This window comes from Takifugu flavidus, chromosome 17, assembly GCF_003711565.1.
Source record: "Takifugu flavidus isolate HTHZ2018 chromosome 17, ASM371156v2, whole genome shotgun sequence".
Taxonomy (NCBI): domain Eukaryota; kingdom Metazoa; phylum Chordata; class Actinopteri; order Tetraodontiformes; family Tetraodontidae; genus Takifugu; species Takifugu flavidus.
Genome location: NC_079536.1, coordinates 11,722,357 through 11,743,535, shown reverse-complemented (window position 1 = coordinate 11,743,535; position 21,179 = coordinate 11,722,357). Strand labels below are relative to the sequence as shown.

The 21,179-nt window shown below is 43.6% G+C and overlaps 1 protein-coding gene across 3 annotated transcripts; it reads right to left on the bottom strand.

Annotated features, from left to right (window-relative positions):
• Positions 1 to 1,598: 1,598 nt before the first annotated feature.
• Positions 1,599 to 19,214, bottom strand: LOC130513405 (uncharacterized). 3 transcript variants are annotated; one of them, XM_057012114.1, is made up of 16 exons: positions 17,096 to 19,214; positions 15,961 to 16,062; positions 15,578 to 15,690; positions 13,653 to 15,477; positions 12,052 to 12,153; positions 11,669 to 11,781; positions 9,744 to 11,568; positions 7,902 to 8,069; positions 7,618 to 7,791; positions 7,314 to 7,487; positions 7,062 to 7,235; positions 5,125 to 5,298; positions 4,745 to 4,918; positions 4,128 to 4,301; positions 3,388 to 3,595; positions 1,599 to 3,139 (listed from the first exon to the last, which is right to left on the bottom strand). In XM_057012114.1, the coding sequence occupies exons 1-15, from the start codon at positions 18,151 to 18,153 to the stop codon at positions 3,415 to 3,417; spliced, it is 6,531 nt and encodes a 2,176-aa protein (XP_056868094.1). In that variant the 5' UTR covers positions 18,154 to 19,214; the 3' UTR covers positions 1,599 to 3,139; positions 3,388 to 3,414. The 3 variants fall into 3 exon arrangements, with proteins under 3 accessions (XP_056868094.1, XP_056868093.1, XP_056868095.1); XM_057012113.1 differs by having other exon boundaries at positions 1,599 to 3,595; XM_057012115.1 differs by lacking the exons at positions 1,599 to 3,139; positions 3,388 to 3,595; positions 4,128 to 4,301; positions 4,745 to 4,918; positions 5,125 to 5,298 and adding an exon at positions 6,252 to 6,773.
• Between the last annotated feature and the right edge of the window lie 1,965 nt (positions 19,215 to 21,179).

Sequence of the window (21,179 nt, the reverse complement as noted above, 5' to 3'; positions counted from 1 at the left end):
CTGTTGCTGAGAGGATCAGTGCTGTAAATGCATCTAAAGCCAAGATGAACATTTTCTCGATGCATTTACAGACAAAAGGTGCTGCACTTCCCCTCTGTGCAGAAAAGTGCTCTCAGCTCATAAAAAGACTTGGGCAAGAGTTTGAGAACAGGTTTTGTGACCTGGATCAGCTTGAGCCATGTGTGTCATTCATTTCTAACCCTTTCATGAACGTGGACATATCATGCATTGCTCAGCAGTTCAGTGCAACCTTCAGCCTGGATGCTGCACAGATGCAAATTGAAATTGGAACATTGTGAAATGAGCTGCAGCTCAAAGCCTCTCAGGCTGCACCAAACTTTTGGTGCCTTGTTGACACAGAAAAGTACAGTGGTGTATGTACAGCAGCTATGGAGGTTGCAAGCCTTTTTGGTTCGACCTCTCTTTGTGAATCAGCCTTTTCTGACATGAACTTCATCAAGAACCAACACAGAAGACGCCTCACTGATGCACATCTGCCAGACTCACTCAGAGCTGCACTGTCAAGTTCCCCACCAGAGGACAACACACTGGTAACCGCAGCAACGCCAGGCTTCCCCCCAACGGACAAAGAAACGGACACCAGATTTGGTGTCTCCTTCAGAATTTGTTAAATGTGTTTGTAAAATGTAACAATTGTTTATGTTAAAATGTTCATGTGAAAAAATCTGCAGACTGAAGTGTGAAGTTCAAAACGTAATCAGATTTATTTTAAAATCTGAAAGTTTATCTTTGTACTTTACATGATTTATTATTTGTACAAACGTGGTGCAAAGTAATTCATGATTTGTTAAAAAATGTCAGTGGCTGGTAAAAATGGGACATTGTGATTTCCTAGGACTGTTGGAGAAGTGATCATTTTAAAATGGTTTTGAACATTTATTTCAATTTGAAAAACACTTGCACTAAGACAAAATATAGAAATAAAGTGTTGCATATTGATATTTATCTGTTCCCGATCTTGTTAAATCATTGTTGATATTGATTGTGAGAAATCATTAACATGATCAGTGTCTTTGCAGAGATGAATATCATTAACTATTAATAATAACATTTCGTTAAAGGTAAATTGAGCAAATTGGCTATTTCAGAAGTGTGTATCAGACTGGTAGCCCTTCACATTATTCAGTACCCAGGAAGTAGCTCTCGGTCTCAAAAAGGTCGGTGACCCCTGCACTAGACTATATGCGGTCATTTTAAAATGTTTCAATGAACATTGGATCAGTCTGGCCCTCGGCTTGGAGCTACATTTTTATTTGGCCCTCCGTCCATTTGACTTTGACCCCCTGATTTAAATGAATCAGGATGTTTCCATCAGTGGTTAAAAATCTGATGAATGTGATCATCAAAATGCACAAATTCTGTCTTAAATCAGTATCAGCCGTCTTTGTTCATTTAAATATATCGAGCAGTGATCCAGGATTAAACGTTGCTGTTGTCCAAGATTACTGACTGATCCATGATGTGTAACAGATTTCTATTATATCGATTAACGTGAATGTTTGCATTGAAATTTGACAGAAATCTGCAGAATGTAAACTGTATAAAAGTTCACTTTCACAGAAACAGTTGCAGTCTCATTATGGGCTGTAACTGGAGGAGCTCCAGCTTATGTCATTAGAATCTACATGATTCAGTTTATTCATGCTTTTAGTGCTCTTTTGACTGAATTTTACCAGATAAAAATGTACCTTTTCTGCCCCCAATAAAAGAGTTCCTCTGTGTTCTAAGAGTTTAAAGAAATGCATTTAAAAAACAGATTTCCGACAAAAGCCTGGTTTGACCAGCAAGTCTGGCTCATTTACAGTTATTGATGAGCTCTTTTTCTGTGATATCTGCCATTTAAGTCCTAAAAAGCTATTTAAGGGTCGTTTTCTTTCCACTTCTCAGTCACCGACGTGTCCAACTTCACAGGACCTGCCCAAAGGTTCCCGTTTCTGTCATCCTCGCTAAAACGGACTAAAAGGACGCTTCTCCGGGTCATCCAGCTCACGGTGTCCAGGCAGCTCACTTTCTCTGTCGGGTAGACGATCTTCCCACAGCGGGCGCACTGAGGGTTCATCCTCGGAACCTCCTCCGCAGTTTCCTCCGCTTCTTTAAAACAGATATAGTTGCCGTCGCCGGCAGCCGAGCGCCACAAGTTCCAGCAAACGTTTGACAACCAGCAGCGACGACAAAATGTAGAGATACAAGTCAGTAGGAGACAGACGGAGCCTCTGTGGACGCACGAAGGAGCCGCGTCCGGGCTGGAGACTCGCTGATGCTGCGCTGACAACCACCGTCAGTGACAAGCTAGCGAGAGTTAGCTCACGAGACCGGAAATTAGCGACAGGAACCGGAAGTAAACAAAGGAGCAGACAATTTTGCGTTAAAATTTCATTCAAATATGCAAATAAAGAGTAAAATAAAAAATAAATTTAAACTTAACAGAAAATATAAGGACTCATCAACTTTATTTCTACCCAAAATGTCATTACATAAACTTCCTCATGCAAATATTTACACTGTATGATATTAAACTATTAGAATTACACAAATGTATTTTTTACCTTTTGCCAAAAAATACATGTAAAAATGTTTTGATCCTCAGTCACATAACACAAAGCAGATAAACACATGTTACAAGTAAACACAGTAAAGTTTCAAATTAAGAAAATATCAAATCTAAAATCACAAAAAAGTATAAAAATTAAATTGTGTGTACTGTGCAATCCCTTGCTTATTCTAAGCTTATTCTTTTTATTTTAATTATTTCGTTTGCTGTTAACTATTGTCTTCCTGATTTAGGCGTAACGAGCTGCAGGTGCGCTGGAGGCTCAGCGCTGCGAGTACGTTTCCAGAAACATTTAAACACATGAGATATAGAAGCATCAGTAGCTTCATTTGAGTTCTGAGCTTTGGTGTCTGTGTGTAGCTGTGAAACCACAAGAAGAGGGAGGAGCGAGCGAGCGATCAGCTGTACGCAGAGATCAAGCCGGCTGTGGATGGAGCCAACTACATCATTAAACACATGCGCAACAAGAACGACTACTACCTAATCAGTAATAGTATAATAGTAATAGTAACGGTAAATAGTAACGGTAAATAGTAACGTATAATAAATACATTTGAAGAGACAATTAAGAGAATGTTTTCATGCTTATAAGAGTGGTCGAGGATCCATTTAGAACTTTATAAAGATGCATTGTGTGATACCAGGAACTAATTTAACTTCAAGGCGAAGCTGCTTCTGCTTTGTCGACCATCGACTGATCTCCTGAAAGTCCACCACCGCTTTTTAAAAACTGAATTTTTCATCTATGGAGGGAGTAGACGGCAGATGTTTCCACAGATGCTCTTCACCAGTGGTCAGTGAGTGATGCAGCAGATGAGCGGGAGTTGACTGGCTTCAACCAGCTACTGACTCAATGTCTCCAGCCCATAGTCTGGATTCTCTACGAGCTCAGACAGCAGCTTCAGCTCTGAATCCTGCAGCTGGTTCTGACTCAGGTCCAGTTCTCTGAGACGGGAGGGATTGGACCTCAGCGACGAGGCCAGAGAGTCACAGCTGATCTCTGATAAACTGCAGTACCTCAATCTAAATAAAGAAGGGAAACTTTTATAAGGTTATAAGTGAAACCAGTATTAATCTGAAAGTTTAATCAAAGGCATGATCTGTAAATATTTAATTTAGTTACAGGTTAAAAAATGATAGTAATATGTAATTACCACAGTTCCAACCTCTCAGGTTTGCACTGTTCCAAAGGAGAATATATATTGTTCTGGCCCTCACTCTTCCCAGGTTCTCCCGACCTCTTTCCCTCCCATCTCATCATGGAGATCCATCTCACCTGTGGCTCATCTTTAAAGGCACAACCTGTCTTAGATGACTTCCTGTCCCCCTCACCATCTCCCTCCTCGTTGGCTGGTGTCTACCAGGCACCCTCACATAGTTTTGTCTAATTTTGGTTACCATCTGTCGGCTTTTTCATTGTCCTTAAATCAATTTATCATGAATAAGTGGTCACCGCGTGGCCCTCCCTCCTGAAGGAACTGGGCACAACACACACACTCAGAAAGTGTGAGGACCCTCGGATGGAATAATGGACATTTTTGAGAATGGTGTTTACCTCAGAGTTTCCAGTCGGCAGTTTGGAAAGTGGAAAAAACCACAGAGCAGCTTCACTCCTGAATCCTGCAGATTGTTGAGGCTGAGGTCCAGTTCTCTGAGACGGGAGGGATTGGACCTCAGCGCCGAGGCCAGAGAGTCACAGCTGATCTCTGATAAGCTGCAGTCCCTTAATCTAAATAAAAAAGGGAAACTTTTATAAGGTTATAAGTGAAACCAGTATTAATCTGAAATGTTAATCAAAGACATGATCTGTAAATATTTAATTTAGTTACAGGTTAAAAAATGATAGTAATATGTAATTACCACAATTCCAACCTCTCAGGTTTGCACTGTTCCAGAGGAGAATATATATTGTTCTGGCCCTCACTCTTCCCAGGTTCTCCCCACCTCTTTCCCTCCCATCTCATCATGGAGATCCATCTCACCTGTGGCTCATCTTTAAAGGCACAACCTGTCTTAGATGACTTCCTGTCTCCCTCACCATCTCCCTCCTCGTTGGCTGGTGTCTACCAGGCACCCTCACATAGTTTTGTCTAATTTTGGTTACCATCTGTCGGCTTTTTCATTGTCCTTAAATCAATCAATCTTAAATCAATTTTTGAGAATGGTGTTTACCTCAGAGTTTCCAGTCGGCAGTTTGGAAAGTGGAGAAAACCACAAAGCAGTTTCACTCCTGAATTCTGCAGCTTGTTGAGGCTGAGGTCCAGTTCTCTGAGACGGGAGGGATTGGACCTCAGTGCCGAGGCCAGAGAGCCACAGCTGATCTCTGATAACCTGCAGTAAAGCAAGCTGAAAAATGCAGGATAAGGTTATACGGTGCAGGTCTGCATGTTATCTGCGTCAGTACTAAACCTACGTTAGTTCTTAGTTGGGTCGTACCTGAATTCACAATATTACAAGGAATTTTTTTAATGTCGTGCATCACAGCAGTATTGAGAACAGCCTCACTTCACCATCTTAGCAGCTGGTATATAGGTAGAAAAATGAAGACTGACCTGAGCCTCTCCAGTTTACAGTTTGGACTCTCCAGTCCAGAACAGAGCCGCTTCACTCCTGAATCCTGCAACGTGTTTTCACTCAGGTCCAGAACCCTCAGATGGGAGAGGTTGGACTTCAGAGCTGAGGCCACAGAATCACAGCTGGTCTCTGATAACCTGCAGTCACTTAGTCTAAAATAACAATTATTTTGAGAGAAGACAAATAAAAATCAACATGTACCAGAGCAAAACACAGCTTACAAGCAACAAACCTCTCGTCCTGCACTGGCTTATCTGCCGTATGTTCGTATTTTGGGTTCTTTCAGGGCGGTTGGACAAGATCTACACCGTATGTAAAGTGTGTGTAGGTCAAAATACCTTCCAGGTTTGTGAAACCACATTTCTCAATAGCACTCAACTCTTGTCAGGAGTTGGGACAAAGCGACCCACTCCTGACAGCTTGTGGGCGATGCTGCAGCGACCCTGCAATCCCTACACTCTCTGGTGAAACCAAATCAAAGGTTTTAGACACTGCTGGATGCTGGAAGGGTGGCTATAGTCTGGACGCATAGTTCCCCTGACCGCACATTTCTCCAACAATGATTGGCTGCTGGTGTCACTTGTTCTCCAGATGAGAAAAGGAAAGAGAGCCACCCCACAGTGTGTTTGATTGCCCCACTGCAAGCTCAATGCTGCCAGAAAACATTGCAGGAGCATCAATTCCCCTCAGGGCATCAACAAGGACCTCAGGAAAAGGTGCAGCTGCGACCTACTAGAGACAAGCACACTGAGCTGAGATTCAAAGCCCTCTCCTCCCAAGAGAAGAGCTTGTTTGTTGGAGGCTCTTCTGGGCGATACCTGGTGCCACAGCTCCAGCTCAGCCCGTCTCCCGTCTGGAGCTGAGGTGGAGCTTAGCAAGTTTCATGGTTCTCCACCACTTCCTCTCGCTGAGGACCTTCTCAGCTGGTGGTTTCTGCTCCACCTTCCAAGTTGAGCAGGTGATACTTCTGCATTCCTGCCACCAGTGTCTCTGCAGAAAGAGTCTTCTCTACTGTTTTATATTAGATTGTATAAAATTAGGATTTTTGGTTGATGTATTATTTTATGAACTACTTCCACTACTATTATATACACATACTTCCATATTGTCTTAGATTGCAAGCTGCATTTATTGCATCGTTCATAGAAAGTCATATTTGTGAGGAGAAAAACTCAAATAAGGTCATTTTCTTTGATGATCATTACAAAAGAAGGAGGCGATGAACAGACAGATTTCTATAAAAATGTGTGAAACCTTATGCATGGAAACCTTTTTAAAATGGTTGCATTGTGTAGAATTGGTGTAGAATCAACTTGTTGACTTCTGATTTGGACTCCAATCGAAGTGAGGTGCAACAATTGTGGATGCTGAAAGCTTCAGATCTTCATGAAGGTTTCTGTGGTTGGACTGACCTGCTGCCCCTTTAAGAGGGAGGCAGGTTTGGGCTTCTGGCTGGAATGAAGCCACCTAAGATGAGAATGATTGCAGGCTTTCGGTACCAAGGTTTAACAGGGTGCTCACTTCACACTTGGGCTTTTCTCTTTTTTGGGATGGCTTTTCTCAGTAGAGAAGGGGCATGGCACACTGCAGCAGCTTTCTTTTTGGGTTTGCTAGTTTTCCTTCTGATCTTTAAAAGACAGGAAGAACCATTTTTGATGTGTCTGAATGTTTGGGCGGTTTTGTGGCCAGCCTAAAATAAAACAAGACAAATCTACAACTGATACTTCCTTTCTAGTCATTGATGACCATCCTCACATGGGACAGATTTCCACAACCAATTTAATACTGCAAATCTGTCCTGTGTGGTCTTTTTTCTGAGAACTGTAACACTACGTTTATAACAAAGATCAAACATGTAAACATTTATTGTCTAACTAGTTACACCTGGGAAAGTACTGGATCATCTCTGACTGACCTGAGAGTCTCCAGCTTACAGAGAGGATCCTGGAGAAAACCACAGAGCAGCTTCACTGCTGGATCATTCAGCTGGTTTTGACTCAGGTCCAGAACCCTCAGATGGGAGGGATTGGACCTCAGCGCCGAGGACAGAGAGTCACAGCTGATCTCTGATAAACTGCAGAGAGACAACCTGACCAAAAATATTTTAATTTTATATTTGGCACTTTCACATGATCTTAATTACAGAACTGAATGGAGGGTGACTGACCTGAGAGTCTCCAGTTCACAGAGAGGATCCTGGAGAAAGTCACAGAACAGATTCACTCCTGGATCCTGCAGTTGGTTCCCACTCAGGTCCAGTTCTCTCAGATGGGAGGGATTGGACCTCAGCGCCGAGGCCAGAGAGTCACAGCTGATCTCTGATAAACTGCAACAATTCAATCTAAAAACCACAGTAAATCCCATTGTTTTAGTCAGACGAGTTCAGATTTTGCTTTGCTTAGTTACAAATAAATCTGCTTGGAATCTTTGTAGATGAATGAAATACGGACTTTAGACACAGCTGAACTGACCTGAGAGTCTCCAGCTTACAGTTTAGATTCTCCAGTCCAGAAGAGAGCAGCTTCACCCCTGAATCCTTTAGAATGTTGGAGTTCAGCTCCAGAACCCTCAGATGGGAGGGATTGGACCTCAGCGCCGAGGCCAGAGAGTCACAGCTAAGATCTGATAAACTGCAGTGCGACAACCTGGAAAACCAATAAATGGGGCAAATAAAAACACATTTCTAAATATGAAAATGAAGAGAAAAGCAGAAAATGTAAAGAAATTTAGGAAAGACCAACAGAGGCCTCCTGACCTGAGCGTCTCCAGTCTGCAGTTTGGATGCATCATTGCAGAAGACAGTAACTTTACTATCAGGTTTTGGTTCTCGCTTAAGCTCAGCTCCCGTAGATGAGAAGGGTTTGACGTCATTGCTGAGGCTACAACTTCCCAATGACTCTTTGAAAGAAAACTACCAGGCAGTCTGTTGTGTATGAAACAAAAATAGTGAGTCAAACTTTGGGATTTCTAATCAACTTATCTGAGAATCTACCTCAACACAAATGTAGCTCATTTCCTGGAAAAACTAAATTCAACACCGTAGAGCAGGCCTGGCCAACCCGCCGCATGCGGCTCTTTGCCTGGTTTCATGCGGCTCTAACGTTCATATCGAAGTTTGGGTTTGTGTTTTTTTTAATGTGCGTGTTCGCTTCGCTTGAGTTCAATACGGTACTTTCGCCAAAGGCGCATGCGCGTTAGATGAAAATATCGCAAAGTTTCTCAGTAGGGACAAGATCTTTTGAGTAAACAATTAGTGTCAAGTTCGCCTTCAAAATGGCAGGAAAAATGCACAGCCAAACGAGAAAACCTGCACAAAAGCTTCGTGACCCGGTTCCGTGATCTACAATTTAAAAGGCCACAGATTGCATTCCTCATTGCCCCATTTAATGTGGAGACGCAGTGTTTTAAAGCCCCGCTGGTCACAGATGAGGCTGCAGCTGAGTTGGAGATTATCGATCTTTGTGAGGAGCACCAACTGAAACCTGCTTTAAGGGAAGGGGCCATTGAGTTCTGGAAAAGTGTGCCAATGGAAAAATACCCCAATGTCAAACGGGCTGCGCTTAAGATCCTGTCAATATTTGGGTCAACATACGTCTGCGAGTCTGTGTTTTCTATCCTGAAACACGTGAAACCAAAGCATCGATCTGTTCTGACTGACACCCGTGGGAAAGAACTGAATACAAGGCAGATTTGAAGAGGATTGTTCAAAGCAAGGAATGCCAGAAGTCCCACTAAGCAACATGCATAGTAAGAGGAAAAAAAGATATTTTAATTATTATATTTTTGTTTGTGGAGTTTGTGTGTGTGAGACAGTGCACACAATGTTCATTGTTAAAAATGACTGGCCCGTGGTCTGTAGAGGTCAAATTCTGTCATTATCATGTTGGTGTGTGACATTTACAATAAATCTGGCTAAGCAGAGGTCTGTGTGTGTGAGGAGGGGATGAGGTGATGTTCATGTGTGCCCATGTGTATGATGTGGCTCGTTGTGGTAACACAGTAAAAAATGTGGCTCTTGGGCTCTGACTGGGTGGCCACCCCGGCCGTAGAGCAACAGTTTGAACGACCATCAGATTTGAAATGCAACTGAATTATTCTCAACATTTGTTTTATTTTAGAACAGCTCATAATTACTCAATATTTAAAATGATTATAGCAAATGGTTTAAAGAAACGTGCATCTTTTTATCTGTCTATCGGCTCTTTGGATATTTTGCATTTCATACAATTTGTACGATCGTGCGTCAAGTCTTAATTCAGCGATCCGATCGTTGACATCAGAGTCTCTGGTTGCATCGATTGCCCTCAGCTTCTGTTATATCTGCCTGTTTTCCTTCCAATCATTTTCACTGCACCTTTTGTTGCTAGTGATGAAGTTGCCACCTAACGGGTGTCGAAAGGGTCAAACAACTTTGTGGGTCACATAAAGGCTCCAAACGGAACCGCCACAAAGACCTAAAACACCCATTTAAACCAACGAGGCCGGCTGTTTTTACGCTGAACAAATGAAGCAAAATAGTCACGTGTCATTAGTTACCTGACATGATCCACTCGCTTGATTTAAACGCCGATGTCCGGCCCCAAAAATCTTTACTTACACGGCCTTCCTGCAGTTCCTCACAGCTGGAATCAGGCGACGTCGTCCCTCCACTGAGGTGTTGTACTGCTGCAGGTTCAGCTCATCCAGAACCTCCTCTGACATCTGCAGCAGGTAGGCCAGAGCTGAACAGTGGATCTCTGACAGTCTCCTCTCTGATTTCTTCCCTGACTTCAGGAACTCTTGGATCTCCTGATGGACTGACTGATCCTTCATCTCCATCAGACAGTGGAAGATGTTGATGCTTCTGTCTGGGGAGATTTTATCACTGTTCTCCTCCTTCAGGTTGTTGAGGACCTTCTGGATGGTTTCTGGGCGGTTCTCCATCTGATCCAACAGTCCACCCAAGATCCTCTGATTGGACTCCAGAGAGAGACCATGAAGGAAGCGAACAAACAAGTCCAGGTGGCCATTTTTACTTTCAAGAGATTTCATTAGTGCTCTCCGGAGGAAGTCATCAAGCGATGTGGCTGGATCGTAATTTGTAAACAACCCAGTAAACCAGGAAAAGTTGTTTGGTTTCGAATATTTTAGGAACTGATTTATAACCACTGTGTCTTTCCTGGTGTAACGGTGGAACATGTAGACGGCAGCCAGAAACTCCTGAATGCTCAGATGAACAAAGCAGTAGACTGATTTCTGGAAGATCACACTCTCTCTTTTGAAGATCTCTGTACAAACTCCTGAGTACACCGACACCTCGGAGACGTCCAGTCCACATTGCCCCAGGTCTTCAGAGTAGAACATGATCTTTCCTTTCTCCAGATGTTCAAACGCCAGCCGACCCAACTTCAGAAGGAGTTCTTTATCAGCCTCAGTCAGTTCCTCTGGTCTCTGCTTTCCTCCATACTTCTGCTTCTTCCTCTTTATCTGAACCCTCAGGAAGTGTGAGTAGAGGTCAGTCAGGGTTTTGGGCAGCTCTCCTCTCTGGTCTGTGGTCATCATGTCCTCCAGAACTATAGCAGTGATCCAGCAGAAAACTGGGATCAGACACATGATGTGGAGGCTCCTGGAGGCCTTGATGTGTGAGATGATTCTCTTGGACAGATCTTCATCACTGAACCTCCTCCTGAAGTACTCCTCCTTCTGGGAGTCAGTGAAGCCTCGTACTTCTGTGATCCTGTCAACACACGAGGGAGGAATCTGATAGGCTGCTGCAGGTCTGGAGGTGATCCAGATGAGAGCTGAGGGAAGCAGGTTCCCCTGGATGAGGTTCACCAGGAGCACGTCAACTGACGATACTTGTGTGACATCAGAGATGAGCTGATGCTTGTTGAAATCCAGTGAAAATCTGCTTTCATCCAGGCCATCAAAGATGAACAGAAGTTTCCAGACAGTCAGATCTTCTGCTCTGATCTTCTGTAATGTTGGATGGAAAACATGAAGCAGTGAGAGAAGACTGTGCTGCTCATCTCTCATCAAGTTCAGCTCCCTGCATGAGAGCGGAAGCACCAGACTGATGTCTTGGTTCTCCAAACCTTCTGCCCAGTCCAGACTGAACTTCTGCACTGAGAAGGTTTTTCCAACGCCGGCGACACCGTTGGTCAGAACCACTCTGATGTGTCTCTGTTGCTCAGATAAGACTTTGAAGAGGTCCTGGCACTTGATTGGAGTGTCCTGGATGTTCTTCTTGGAGGTTCTCTCAAGCTGTCTCACCTCATGTTGTGTGTCCACCTCCTCACTTTGTCCCTCAGTGATGTAGAGCTCAGTGTAGATCTTGTTCAGCAGGGTTCCACTTCCTGCTTCATGAGTTCCTTCAGTCACATGTTCACATCTTCTCTTCAGACTCATCTTATGACCTTCTATCACCTCCTGCAGATCACTTCCTGAACATAAGTAAACCAATGATTTCCATCTATAATAAATCATCAACACAACTACAAATTCATGACATCACAAGTTCAATTTTATATTGAACAGTTTTACTTTGTTTGGGCTTCATTTCAGCATCTCCAGATCTGCTTCCAGATTGTGAACAAGAGGACTCTCCTGGTGGAGCTGACTGGTCCCAGTTTGATAGGATGTGCTCCCCCCTCTCACTATGAAACACATCTCTATTAGTCCTTTGATTTATAGGATGAAAGAACCTGATCAAGACTCAATATTGTTCCAGCATTTATGTCTGAATTCATCTTTCAGATTAAACATGATTATTGTTTCTAATCAACAATATTCACATTAAGTCTGTAACTATATGACTGTCTGAGGTTTAAGTGTTAAACATCTCCAATAATAAACTCACAACCTGCTGCTGTTAATGTGACTAACTGCTGTCACACAAACACATCATCACGCTTTAGTTTTCTTACATTTTCTCTGAACTTCTGAAGTCTATCACTCTATCTTTGGACCGGTCACTCTTCAGGGACACACAGCTGGGCACTGTGGACTCTGCTCTGTCCTCGTCCATCCTGAGGAAACATCAGAAATAGTGATGAGACTGTGATGAAGGTAAATAATCTGTAGAGGTTGTAGTTAAATAATCCCAATTCACTGCATTTTTATCAAACAGGAACATTTCTAATACATTCTGGATAACAACGGAATCAATAAATCAATGATGTCTCTGTATAATTTTCATGTTTTCAGAGTTTAAGATGCTTTTTTGAGCTCTTCCCTGCAGTGAGAAAATAACTGGCACCTTTTTTTGATAACCTGCAGTGATTCAATCTAAAAACCACAATAAATCCCATTTGTTTCAGTCAGACGTGTTCAGATTTTGCTTTGCTTACTTCCAAAAAAATCTGCTTGGAATCTTTGTAGATGAATGAAATATGGACTTTAGACACAGCTGAACTGACCTGAGAGTCTCCAGCTTACAGTTTAGAAAAGTGTGCCAATGGAAAAATACCCCAATGTCAAACGGGCTGCGCTTAAGATCCTGTCAATATTTGGGTCAACATACGTCTGCGAGTCTGTGTTTTCTATCCTGAAACACGTGAAACCAAAGCATCGATCTGTTCTGACTGACACCCGTGGGAAAGAACTGAATACAAGGCAGATTTGAAGAGGATTGTTCAAAGCAAGGAATGCCAGAAGTCCCACTAAGCAACATGCATAGTAAGAGGAAAAAAAGATATTTTAATTATTATATTTTTGTTTGTGGAGTTTGTGTGTGTGAGACAGTGCACACAATGTTCATTGTTAAAAATGACTGGCCCGTGGTCTGTAGAGGTCAAATTCTGTCATTATCATGTTGGTGTGTGACATTTACAATAAATCTGGCTAAGCAGAGGTCTGTGTGTGTGAGGAGGGGATGAGGTGATGTTCATGTGTGCCCATGTGTATGATGTGGCTCGTTGTGGTAACACAGTAAAAAATGTGGCTCTTGGGCTCTGACTGGGTGGCCACCCCGGCCGTAGAGCAACAGTTTGAACGACCATCAGATTTGAAATGCAACTGAATTATTCTCAACATTTGTCTTATTTTAGAACAGCTCATAATTACTCAATATTTAAAATGATTATAGCAAATGGTTTAAAGAAACGTGCATCTTTTTATCTGTCTATCGGCTCTTTGGATATTTTGCATTTCATACAATTTGTACGATCGTGCGTCAAGTCTTAATTCAGCGATCCGATCGTTGACATCAGAGTCTCTGGTTGCATCGATTGCCCTCAGCTTCTGTTATATCTGCCTGTTTTCCTTCCAATCATTTTCACTGCACCTTTTGTTGCTAGTGATGAAGTTGCCACCTAACGGGTGTCGAAAGGGTCAAACAACTTTGTGGGTCACATAAAGGCTCCAAACGGAACCGCCACAAAGACCTAAAACACCCATTTAAACCAACGAGGCCGGCTGTTTTTACGCTGAACAAATGAAGCAAAATAGTCACGTGTCATTAGTTACCTGACATGATCCACTCGCTTGATTTAAACGCCGATGTCCGGCCCCAAAAATCTTTACTTACACGGCCTTCCTGCAGTTCCTCACAGCTGGAATCAGGCGACGTCGTCCCTCCACTGAGGTGTTGTACTGCTGCAGGTTCAGCTCATCCAGAACCTCCTCTGACATCTGCAGCAGGTAGGCCAGAGCTGAACAGTGGATCTCTGACAGTCTCCTCTCTGATTTCTTCCCTGACTTCAGGAACTCTTGGATCTCCTGATGGACTGACTGATCCTTCATCTCCATCAGACAGTGGAAGATGTTGATGCTTCTGTCTGGGGAGATTTTATCACTGTTCTCCTCCTTCAGGTTGTTGAGGACCTTCTGGATGGTTTCTGGGCGGTTCTCCATCTGATCCAACAGTCCACCCAAGATCCTCTGATTGGACTCCAGAGAGAGACCATGAAGGAAGCGAACAAACAAGTCCAGGTGGCCATTTTTACTTTCAAGAGATTTCATTAGTGCTCTCCGGAGGAAGTCATCAAGAAATGTGGCTGGATCGTAATTTGTAAACAACCCAGCAAACCAGGAAAAGTTGTTTGGTTTCGAATATTTTAGGAACTGATTTATAACCACTGTGTCTTTCCTGGTGTAACGGTGGAACATGTAGACGGCAGCCAGAAACTCCTGAATGCTCAGATGAACAAAGCAGTAGACTGATTTCTGGAAGATCACACTCTCTCTTTTGAAGATCTCTGTACAAACTCCTGAGTACACCGACACCTCGGAGACGTCCAGTCCACATTGCCCCAGGTCTTCAGAGTAGAACATGATCTTTCCTTTCTCCAGATGTTCAAACGCCAGCCGACCCAACTTCAGAAGGAGTTCTTTATCAGCCTCAGTCAGTTCCTCTGGTCTCTGCTTTCCTCCATACTTCTGCTTCTTCCTCTTTATCTGAACCCTCAGGAAGTGTGAGTAGAGGTCAGTCAGGGTTTTGGGCAGCTCTCCTCTCTGGTCTGTGGTCATCATGTCCTCCAGAACTATAGCAGTGATCCAGCAGAAAACTGGGATCAGACACATGATGTGGAGGCTCCTGGAGGCCTTGATGTGTGAGATGATTCTCTTGGACAGATCTTCATCACTGAACCTCCTCCTGAAGTACTCCTCCTTCTGGGAGTCAGTGAAGCCTCGTACTTCTGTGATCCTGTCAACACACCAGGGAGGAATCTGATAGGCTGCTGCAGGTCTGGAGGTGATCCAGATGAGAGCTGAGGGAAGCAGGTTCCCCTGGATGAGGTTCACCAGGAGCACGTCAACTGACGATACTTGTGTGACATCAGAGATGAGCTGATGCTTGTTGAAATCCAGTGAAAATCTGCTTTCATCCAGGCCATCAAAGATGAACAGAAGTTTCCAGACAGTCAGATCTTCTGCTCTGATCTTCTGTAATGTTGGATGGAAAACATGAAGCAGTGAGAGAAGACTGTGCTGCTCATCTCTCATCAAGTTCAGCTCCCTGCATGAGAGCGGAAGCACCAGACTGATGTCTTGGTTCTCCAAACCTTCTGCCCAGTCCAGACTGAACTTCTGCACTGAGAAGGTTTTTCCAACGCCGGCGACACCGTTGGTCAGAACCACTCTGATGTGTCTCTGTTGCTCAGATAAGACTTTGAAGAGGTCCTGGCACTTGATTGGAGTGTCCTGGATGTTCTTCTTGGAGGTTCTCTCAAGCTGTCTCACCTCATGTTGTGTGTCCACCTCCTCACTTTGTCCCTCAGTGATGTAGAGCTCAGTGTAGATCTTGTTCAGCAGGGTTCCACTTCCTGCTTCATGAGTTCCTTCAGTCACATGTTCACATCTTCTCTTCAGACTGATCTTATGACCTTCTATCACCTCCTGCAGATCACTTCCTGAACATAAGTAAACCAATGATTTCCATCTATAATAAATCATCAACACAACTACAAATTCATGACATCACAAGTTCAATTTTATATTGAACAGTTTTACTTTGTTTGGGCTTCATTTCAGCATCTCCAGATCTGCTTCCAGATTGTGAACAAGAGGACTCTCCTGGTGGAGCTGACTGGTCCCAGTTTGATAGGATGTGCTCCCCCCTCTCACTATGAAACACATCTCTATTAGTCCTTTGATTTATAGGATGAAAGAACCTGATCAAGACTCAATATTGTTCCAGCATTTATGTCTGAATTCATCTTTCAGATTAAACATGATTATTGTTTCTAATCAACAATATTCACATTAAGTCTGTAACTATATGACTGTCTGAGGTTTAAGTGTTAAACATCTCCAATAATAAACTCACAACCTGCTGCTGTTAATGTGACTAACAGCTGTCACACAAACACATCATCACGCTTTAGTTTTCTTACATTTTCTCTGAACTTCTGAAGTCTATCACTCTATCTTTGGACCGGTCACTCTTCAGGGACACACAGCTGGACACTGTGGACTCTGCTCTGTCCTCGTCCATCCTGAGGAAACATCAGAAATAGTGATGAGACTGTGATGAAGGTAAATAATCTGTAGAGGTTGTAGTTAAATAATCCCAATTCACTGCATTTTTATCAAACAGGATCATTTCTAATACATTCTGGATAACAACTGAATCAATAAATCAATGATGTCTCTGTATAATTTTCATGTTTTCAGAGTTTAAGATGCTTTTTTGAGCTCTTCCCTGCAGTGAGAAAATAACTGGCACCTTTTTTTGATAACCTGCAGTGATTCAATCTAAAAACCACAATAAATCCTATTTGTTTCAGTCAGACGTGTTCAGATTTTGCTTTGCTTACTTCCAAAAAAATCTGCTTGGAATCTTTGTAGATGAATGAAATATGGACTTTAGACACAGCTGAACTGACCTGAGAGTCTCCAGCTTACAGTTTAGACTCTCCAGTCCAGAACAGAGCAGTTTCACTCCTGAATCCTCTAGACTCAAATCAATCTCAAATCAAATCAATCTTTATTTATATAGCGTCTTTTACAATCAAAATTGTTTCAAGGCGCTTTCCAGAATCCCAGGGCCTAACCCCAGACAAGCAACAGGGGCAAGGAAAAACTCCCCTTTAACAGGAAGAAACCTTGAGCAGGACCAGGCTCATGTAGGGGGACCCTCCTGCTGATGGGGAGGCTGGGTAGAGAGAGAGGAGAGGAGAGGAGAGGAGAGGAGAGGAGAGGAGGAGAGGAGAGGAGAGGAGAGGAGAGGGAGAGGGAGAGGGAGAGGGGAGGGAGAGGGAGAGGGAGAGGGAGAGGGAGAGGGAGAGGAAACCATGACACAGTAGGGTGACAGAGGCCTGTCAGGTGATCATGTTTCCGGACCCCGGCAGCCTTGGCCTATAACAGCATAGCTAAGATGTGACCTAACGATTAGACGACCCCCTAAGTATGATAATTTGTCTGTCTATGATAGTAACTGGAACTACTGAATTAGTAACAATAAGCTTTTTCAAAGAGGAAGGTTTTAAGCCTAATTTTAAAACAAGAGATGGAGTCAACCTCCCGTACCTGGACAGGGAGCTGGTTCCATAGCAGGGGGGCCTGGTAGCTAAATGCTCGGCCCCCCCCATTCTACTCCTAGAAACTCTGGGGACCACAAGTAGACCAGCATTCTGAGAGTGGAGCGGTCTATTGGGCTGATAAGGTATCACTAGCTCCTCCTGGTAGGATGGAGCTAGGCCTCTGAGGACCTTGTAGATCAAAAGAAGGGTTTTAAAAATTATTCTAAATTTAACGGGCAGCCAATGAAGAGACGCCAGTACAGGAGTCATGTGATCTCTGTGGTCAATACCTGTCAGAACTGTGAAATGGTGGACTAACTTTTCAGCATCATGCCGCGTCAGCAGCTTCCTGATCTTTGTGATGTTCCTCAAGTGAAAAAAGGCACTTCTAGAGACTAATTTAATGTGTGAGTTGAAGGATAGATTTTGTTCAAAAGTTACTCCTAGATTCCTCACAGAGAGACTAGATGTTAATAAGATACCATCTAGAGTGATCATGTGATCCAATCTATCCCTGAGAGGTTCAGGACCAAACACCATGACCTCAGTTTTTCCTGGGTTAAGGAGGAGGACATTTGAGGACATCCAGGACTTTATGTCTTTAAGACAGGTCTGGAGCTTCACTAACTTCTCTGTTTCCTCTGGTTTCATGGATAAATAAAGCTGAGTGTCATCAGCATAACAATGAACATTTATCCCATGCTGCTGAATAATGTTCCCTAAGGGAAGCATGTACAAGGTGAAGAGGATTGGTCCAAGTCCAGAACCTTGAGGAACTCCATGGCTAACCCTACTGTATGAGGAGGGAACACCATGGACATGAGCAAACTGGTATCTAGCAGATAAATATGATCTAAACCAGTCTAGTGCTGTCCCTTTAATCCCAATCACATGTTCCAGTCTCTGTAACAGGATGCTGTGATCAACTGTATCAAAAGCAGCACTGAGGTCCAGCAGAACCAGCATAGAGACCAGTCCATGATCTGAAGCTATGAGAAGATCATTAGTGACTTTAAGAAGTGCTGTGTCTGTGCTGTGGTGAGCTCTAAAGCCTGACTGAAACATCTCAAACAGGCTGTTCCTCTGCAGGTGCTGTAGTAACTGAGTCACCACCACCTTCTCAAGAACTTTAGAGATAAAAGGAAGGTTGGATATCGGCCTGTAATTTGCTAAGACATCAGGATCCAGTGATGTTTTTTTAAACACGGCTTAATCACTGCCACCTTGTAGGACCGGGGTCCATAACCTGACACTAAAGAACCATTGATCTGGTCCAGGATAGAACTGCCTATCAATGGTAAAACATCCTTCAACAGGTGTGTTGGGATGGGATCTAAAAGACACGTGGTGGTCTTGGATTTCTGAATTAGCGATGACACCTCAGAAAAATGTATAGGGGTGAAGGAGCTTAAGGGCTCGTTGGAGACCCTGTATGTTCCCACAGTCGGCACATCTGGTGATGGTCCAGTTGTTTGGATTAGCTTTCTCTCTGATAGCTAGAACTTTATCAGTGAAGAAGCTCATGAAGTCTTCACCACTAAGGGAAGAAGGGAAACGTGGATCTAAAACACTGTGACTCTTGGCTAATTTGGCCACAGTGCTAAAACGAAACCTGGGGTTGCTCTTATTTTCCTCAATTAAGGAAGAAAAAAGATTCTTGTAGTTCAGCTCCAGAGAACCCTCAGATGGGAGGGATTGGACCTCAGCGCTGAGGCCAGAGAGTCACAGCTGCTCAAACTGAATAAAGACAAAATACAACCTGTTAGATATGAGCAGATATGTTGAGTCCACACTCGTTTCTGAAAACCTGAACAGGAAAACAGTCGACAGAACATCTGGTGTTTCAGATAGTCACCCAAAAATAATCGGTCAGAAATGGAGATGTTCTTTAGGAGGTATAAAACAGAACAGAGATGGCTTTTAAGTTAAATTCCCAGCTGTAGCTGAGAACAAGATGACCTTTAACCTTCAGACATGGAATTTAAAAGCTTCTAACACTGGACAACACTAGAAGAACAAAGTGTCTGGTGAGATCACTCAATGGAGCCTTTTCCTGACAGAGTCACTCATGTCTGCTGTTAACAGCCTGTGTTCTTAATCACATCTGGACTTACTCGGCCTCCTGCAGTTCCTCACAGCTGGAATCAGGCGACGTCGTCCCTCCACTGAGGTGTTGTACTGCTGCAGTTCAGCTCATCCAGAACCTCCTCTGACATCTGCAGCAGGTAGGCCAGAGCTGAACAGTGGATCTCTGACAGTTTCCTCTCTGATTTCTTCTCTGACTTCAGGAACTCTTGGATCTCCTGATGGACTGACTGATCCTTCATCTCCATCAGACAGTGGAAGATGTTGATGCTTCTGTCTGGGGAGATTTCATCACTGTTCTCCTCCTTCAGGTTGTTGAGGACCTTCTGGATGGTTTCTGGATGGCTGTCCGTCTGATCCAACAGTCCACCCAAGATCCTCTGATTGGACTCCAGAGAGAGACCATGAAGGAAGCGAACAAACAAGTCCAGGTGGCCATTTTCACTTTCAAGAGATTTCATTAGTGCTCTCCTGAGGAAGTCATCAAGAGATGTGACTGGATCGTCATTTAACAACCCACAAACCAGGAAAAAGGTTTGGTTTCAAATATTTTAGGAAAGAATCCATAATCCTTTTATTGATGGTGTAACGGTGAAACATGTAGACGGCAGCCAGAAACTCCTGAATGCTCAGATGAACAAAGCAGTAGACTGATTTCTGGAAGATCACACTCTCTCTTTTGAAGATCTCTGTACAAACTCCTGAGTACACCGACACCTCGGAGACGTCCAGTCCACATTGCTCCAGGTCTTCTGAGTAGAACATGATGTTTCCTTTCTCCAGATGTTCAAACGCCAGCCAACCCAACTTCAGAAGGAGTTCTTTATCAGCCTCAGTCAGTTCCTCTGGTCTCTGCTTTCCTCCATACTTCTGCTTCTTCCTCTTTATCTGAACCCTCAGGAAGTGTGAGTAGAGGTCAGTCAGGGTTTTGGGCAGCTCTCCTCTCTGGTCTGTGGTCATCATGTCCTCCAGAACTATAGCAGTGATCCAGCAGAAAACTGGGATCAGACACATGATGTGGAGGCTCCTGGAGGCCTTGATGTGTGAGATGATTCTCTTGGACAGATCTTCATCACTGAACCTCCTCCTGAAGTACTCCTCCTTCTGGGAGTCAGTGAAGCCTCGTACTTCTGTGATCCTGTCAACACACGAGGGAGGAATCTGATAGGCTGCTGCAGGTCTGGAGGTGATCCAGATGAGAGCTGAGGGAAGCAGGTTCCCCTGGATGAGGTTCACCAGGAGCACGTCAACTGACGATACTTGTGTGACATCAGAGATGAGCTGATGCTTGTTGAAATCCAGTGAAAATGCTTTTTCATCCAGGCCATCAAGATGAACAGAAGTTTCCAGACAGTCAGATCTTCTGCTCTGATCTTCTGTAATGTTGGATGGAAAACATGAAGCAGTGAGAGAAGACTGTGCTGCTCATCTCTGATCAAGTTCAGCTCCCTGCATGAGAGCGGAAGCACCAGACTGATGTCTTGGTTCTCCAAACCTTCTGCCCAGTCCAGACAGAACTTCTGCACTGAGAAGGTTTTTCCAACGCCGGCGACACCGTTGGTCAGAACCACTCTGATGTGTCTCTGTTGCTCAGATAAGACTTTGAAGAGGTCCTGGCACTTGATTGGAGTGTCCTGGATGTTCTTCTTGGAGGTTCTCTCAAGCTGTCTCACCTCATGTTGTGTGTCCACCTCCTCACTTTGTCCCTCAGTGATGTAGAGCTCAGTGTAGATCTTGTTCAGCAGGGTTCCACTTCCTGCTTCATGAGTTCCTTCAGTCACATGTTCACATCTTCTCTTCAGACTGATCTTATGACCTTCTATCACCTCCTGCAGTTCACCACCCTCTAAAACAAACCATCTTTTAAATCATTTTACAATTGTCATCTACAGCAGTAACACAGATGTCCTCAACTGGAAAATATTCTGTCATGATTGAATGATAGAAGCAACAGTCGGGTAATGACCCATCTTACTGTCAGTTTGAAATGTTATGTCTTCTTATGT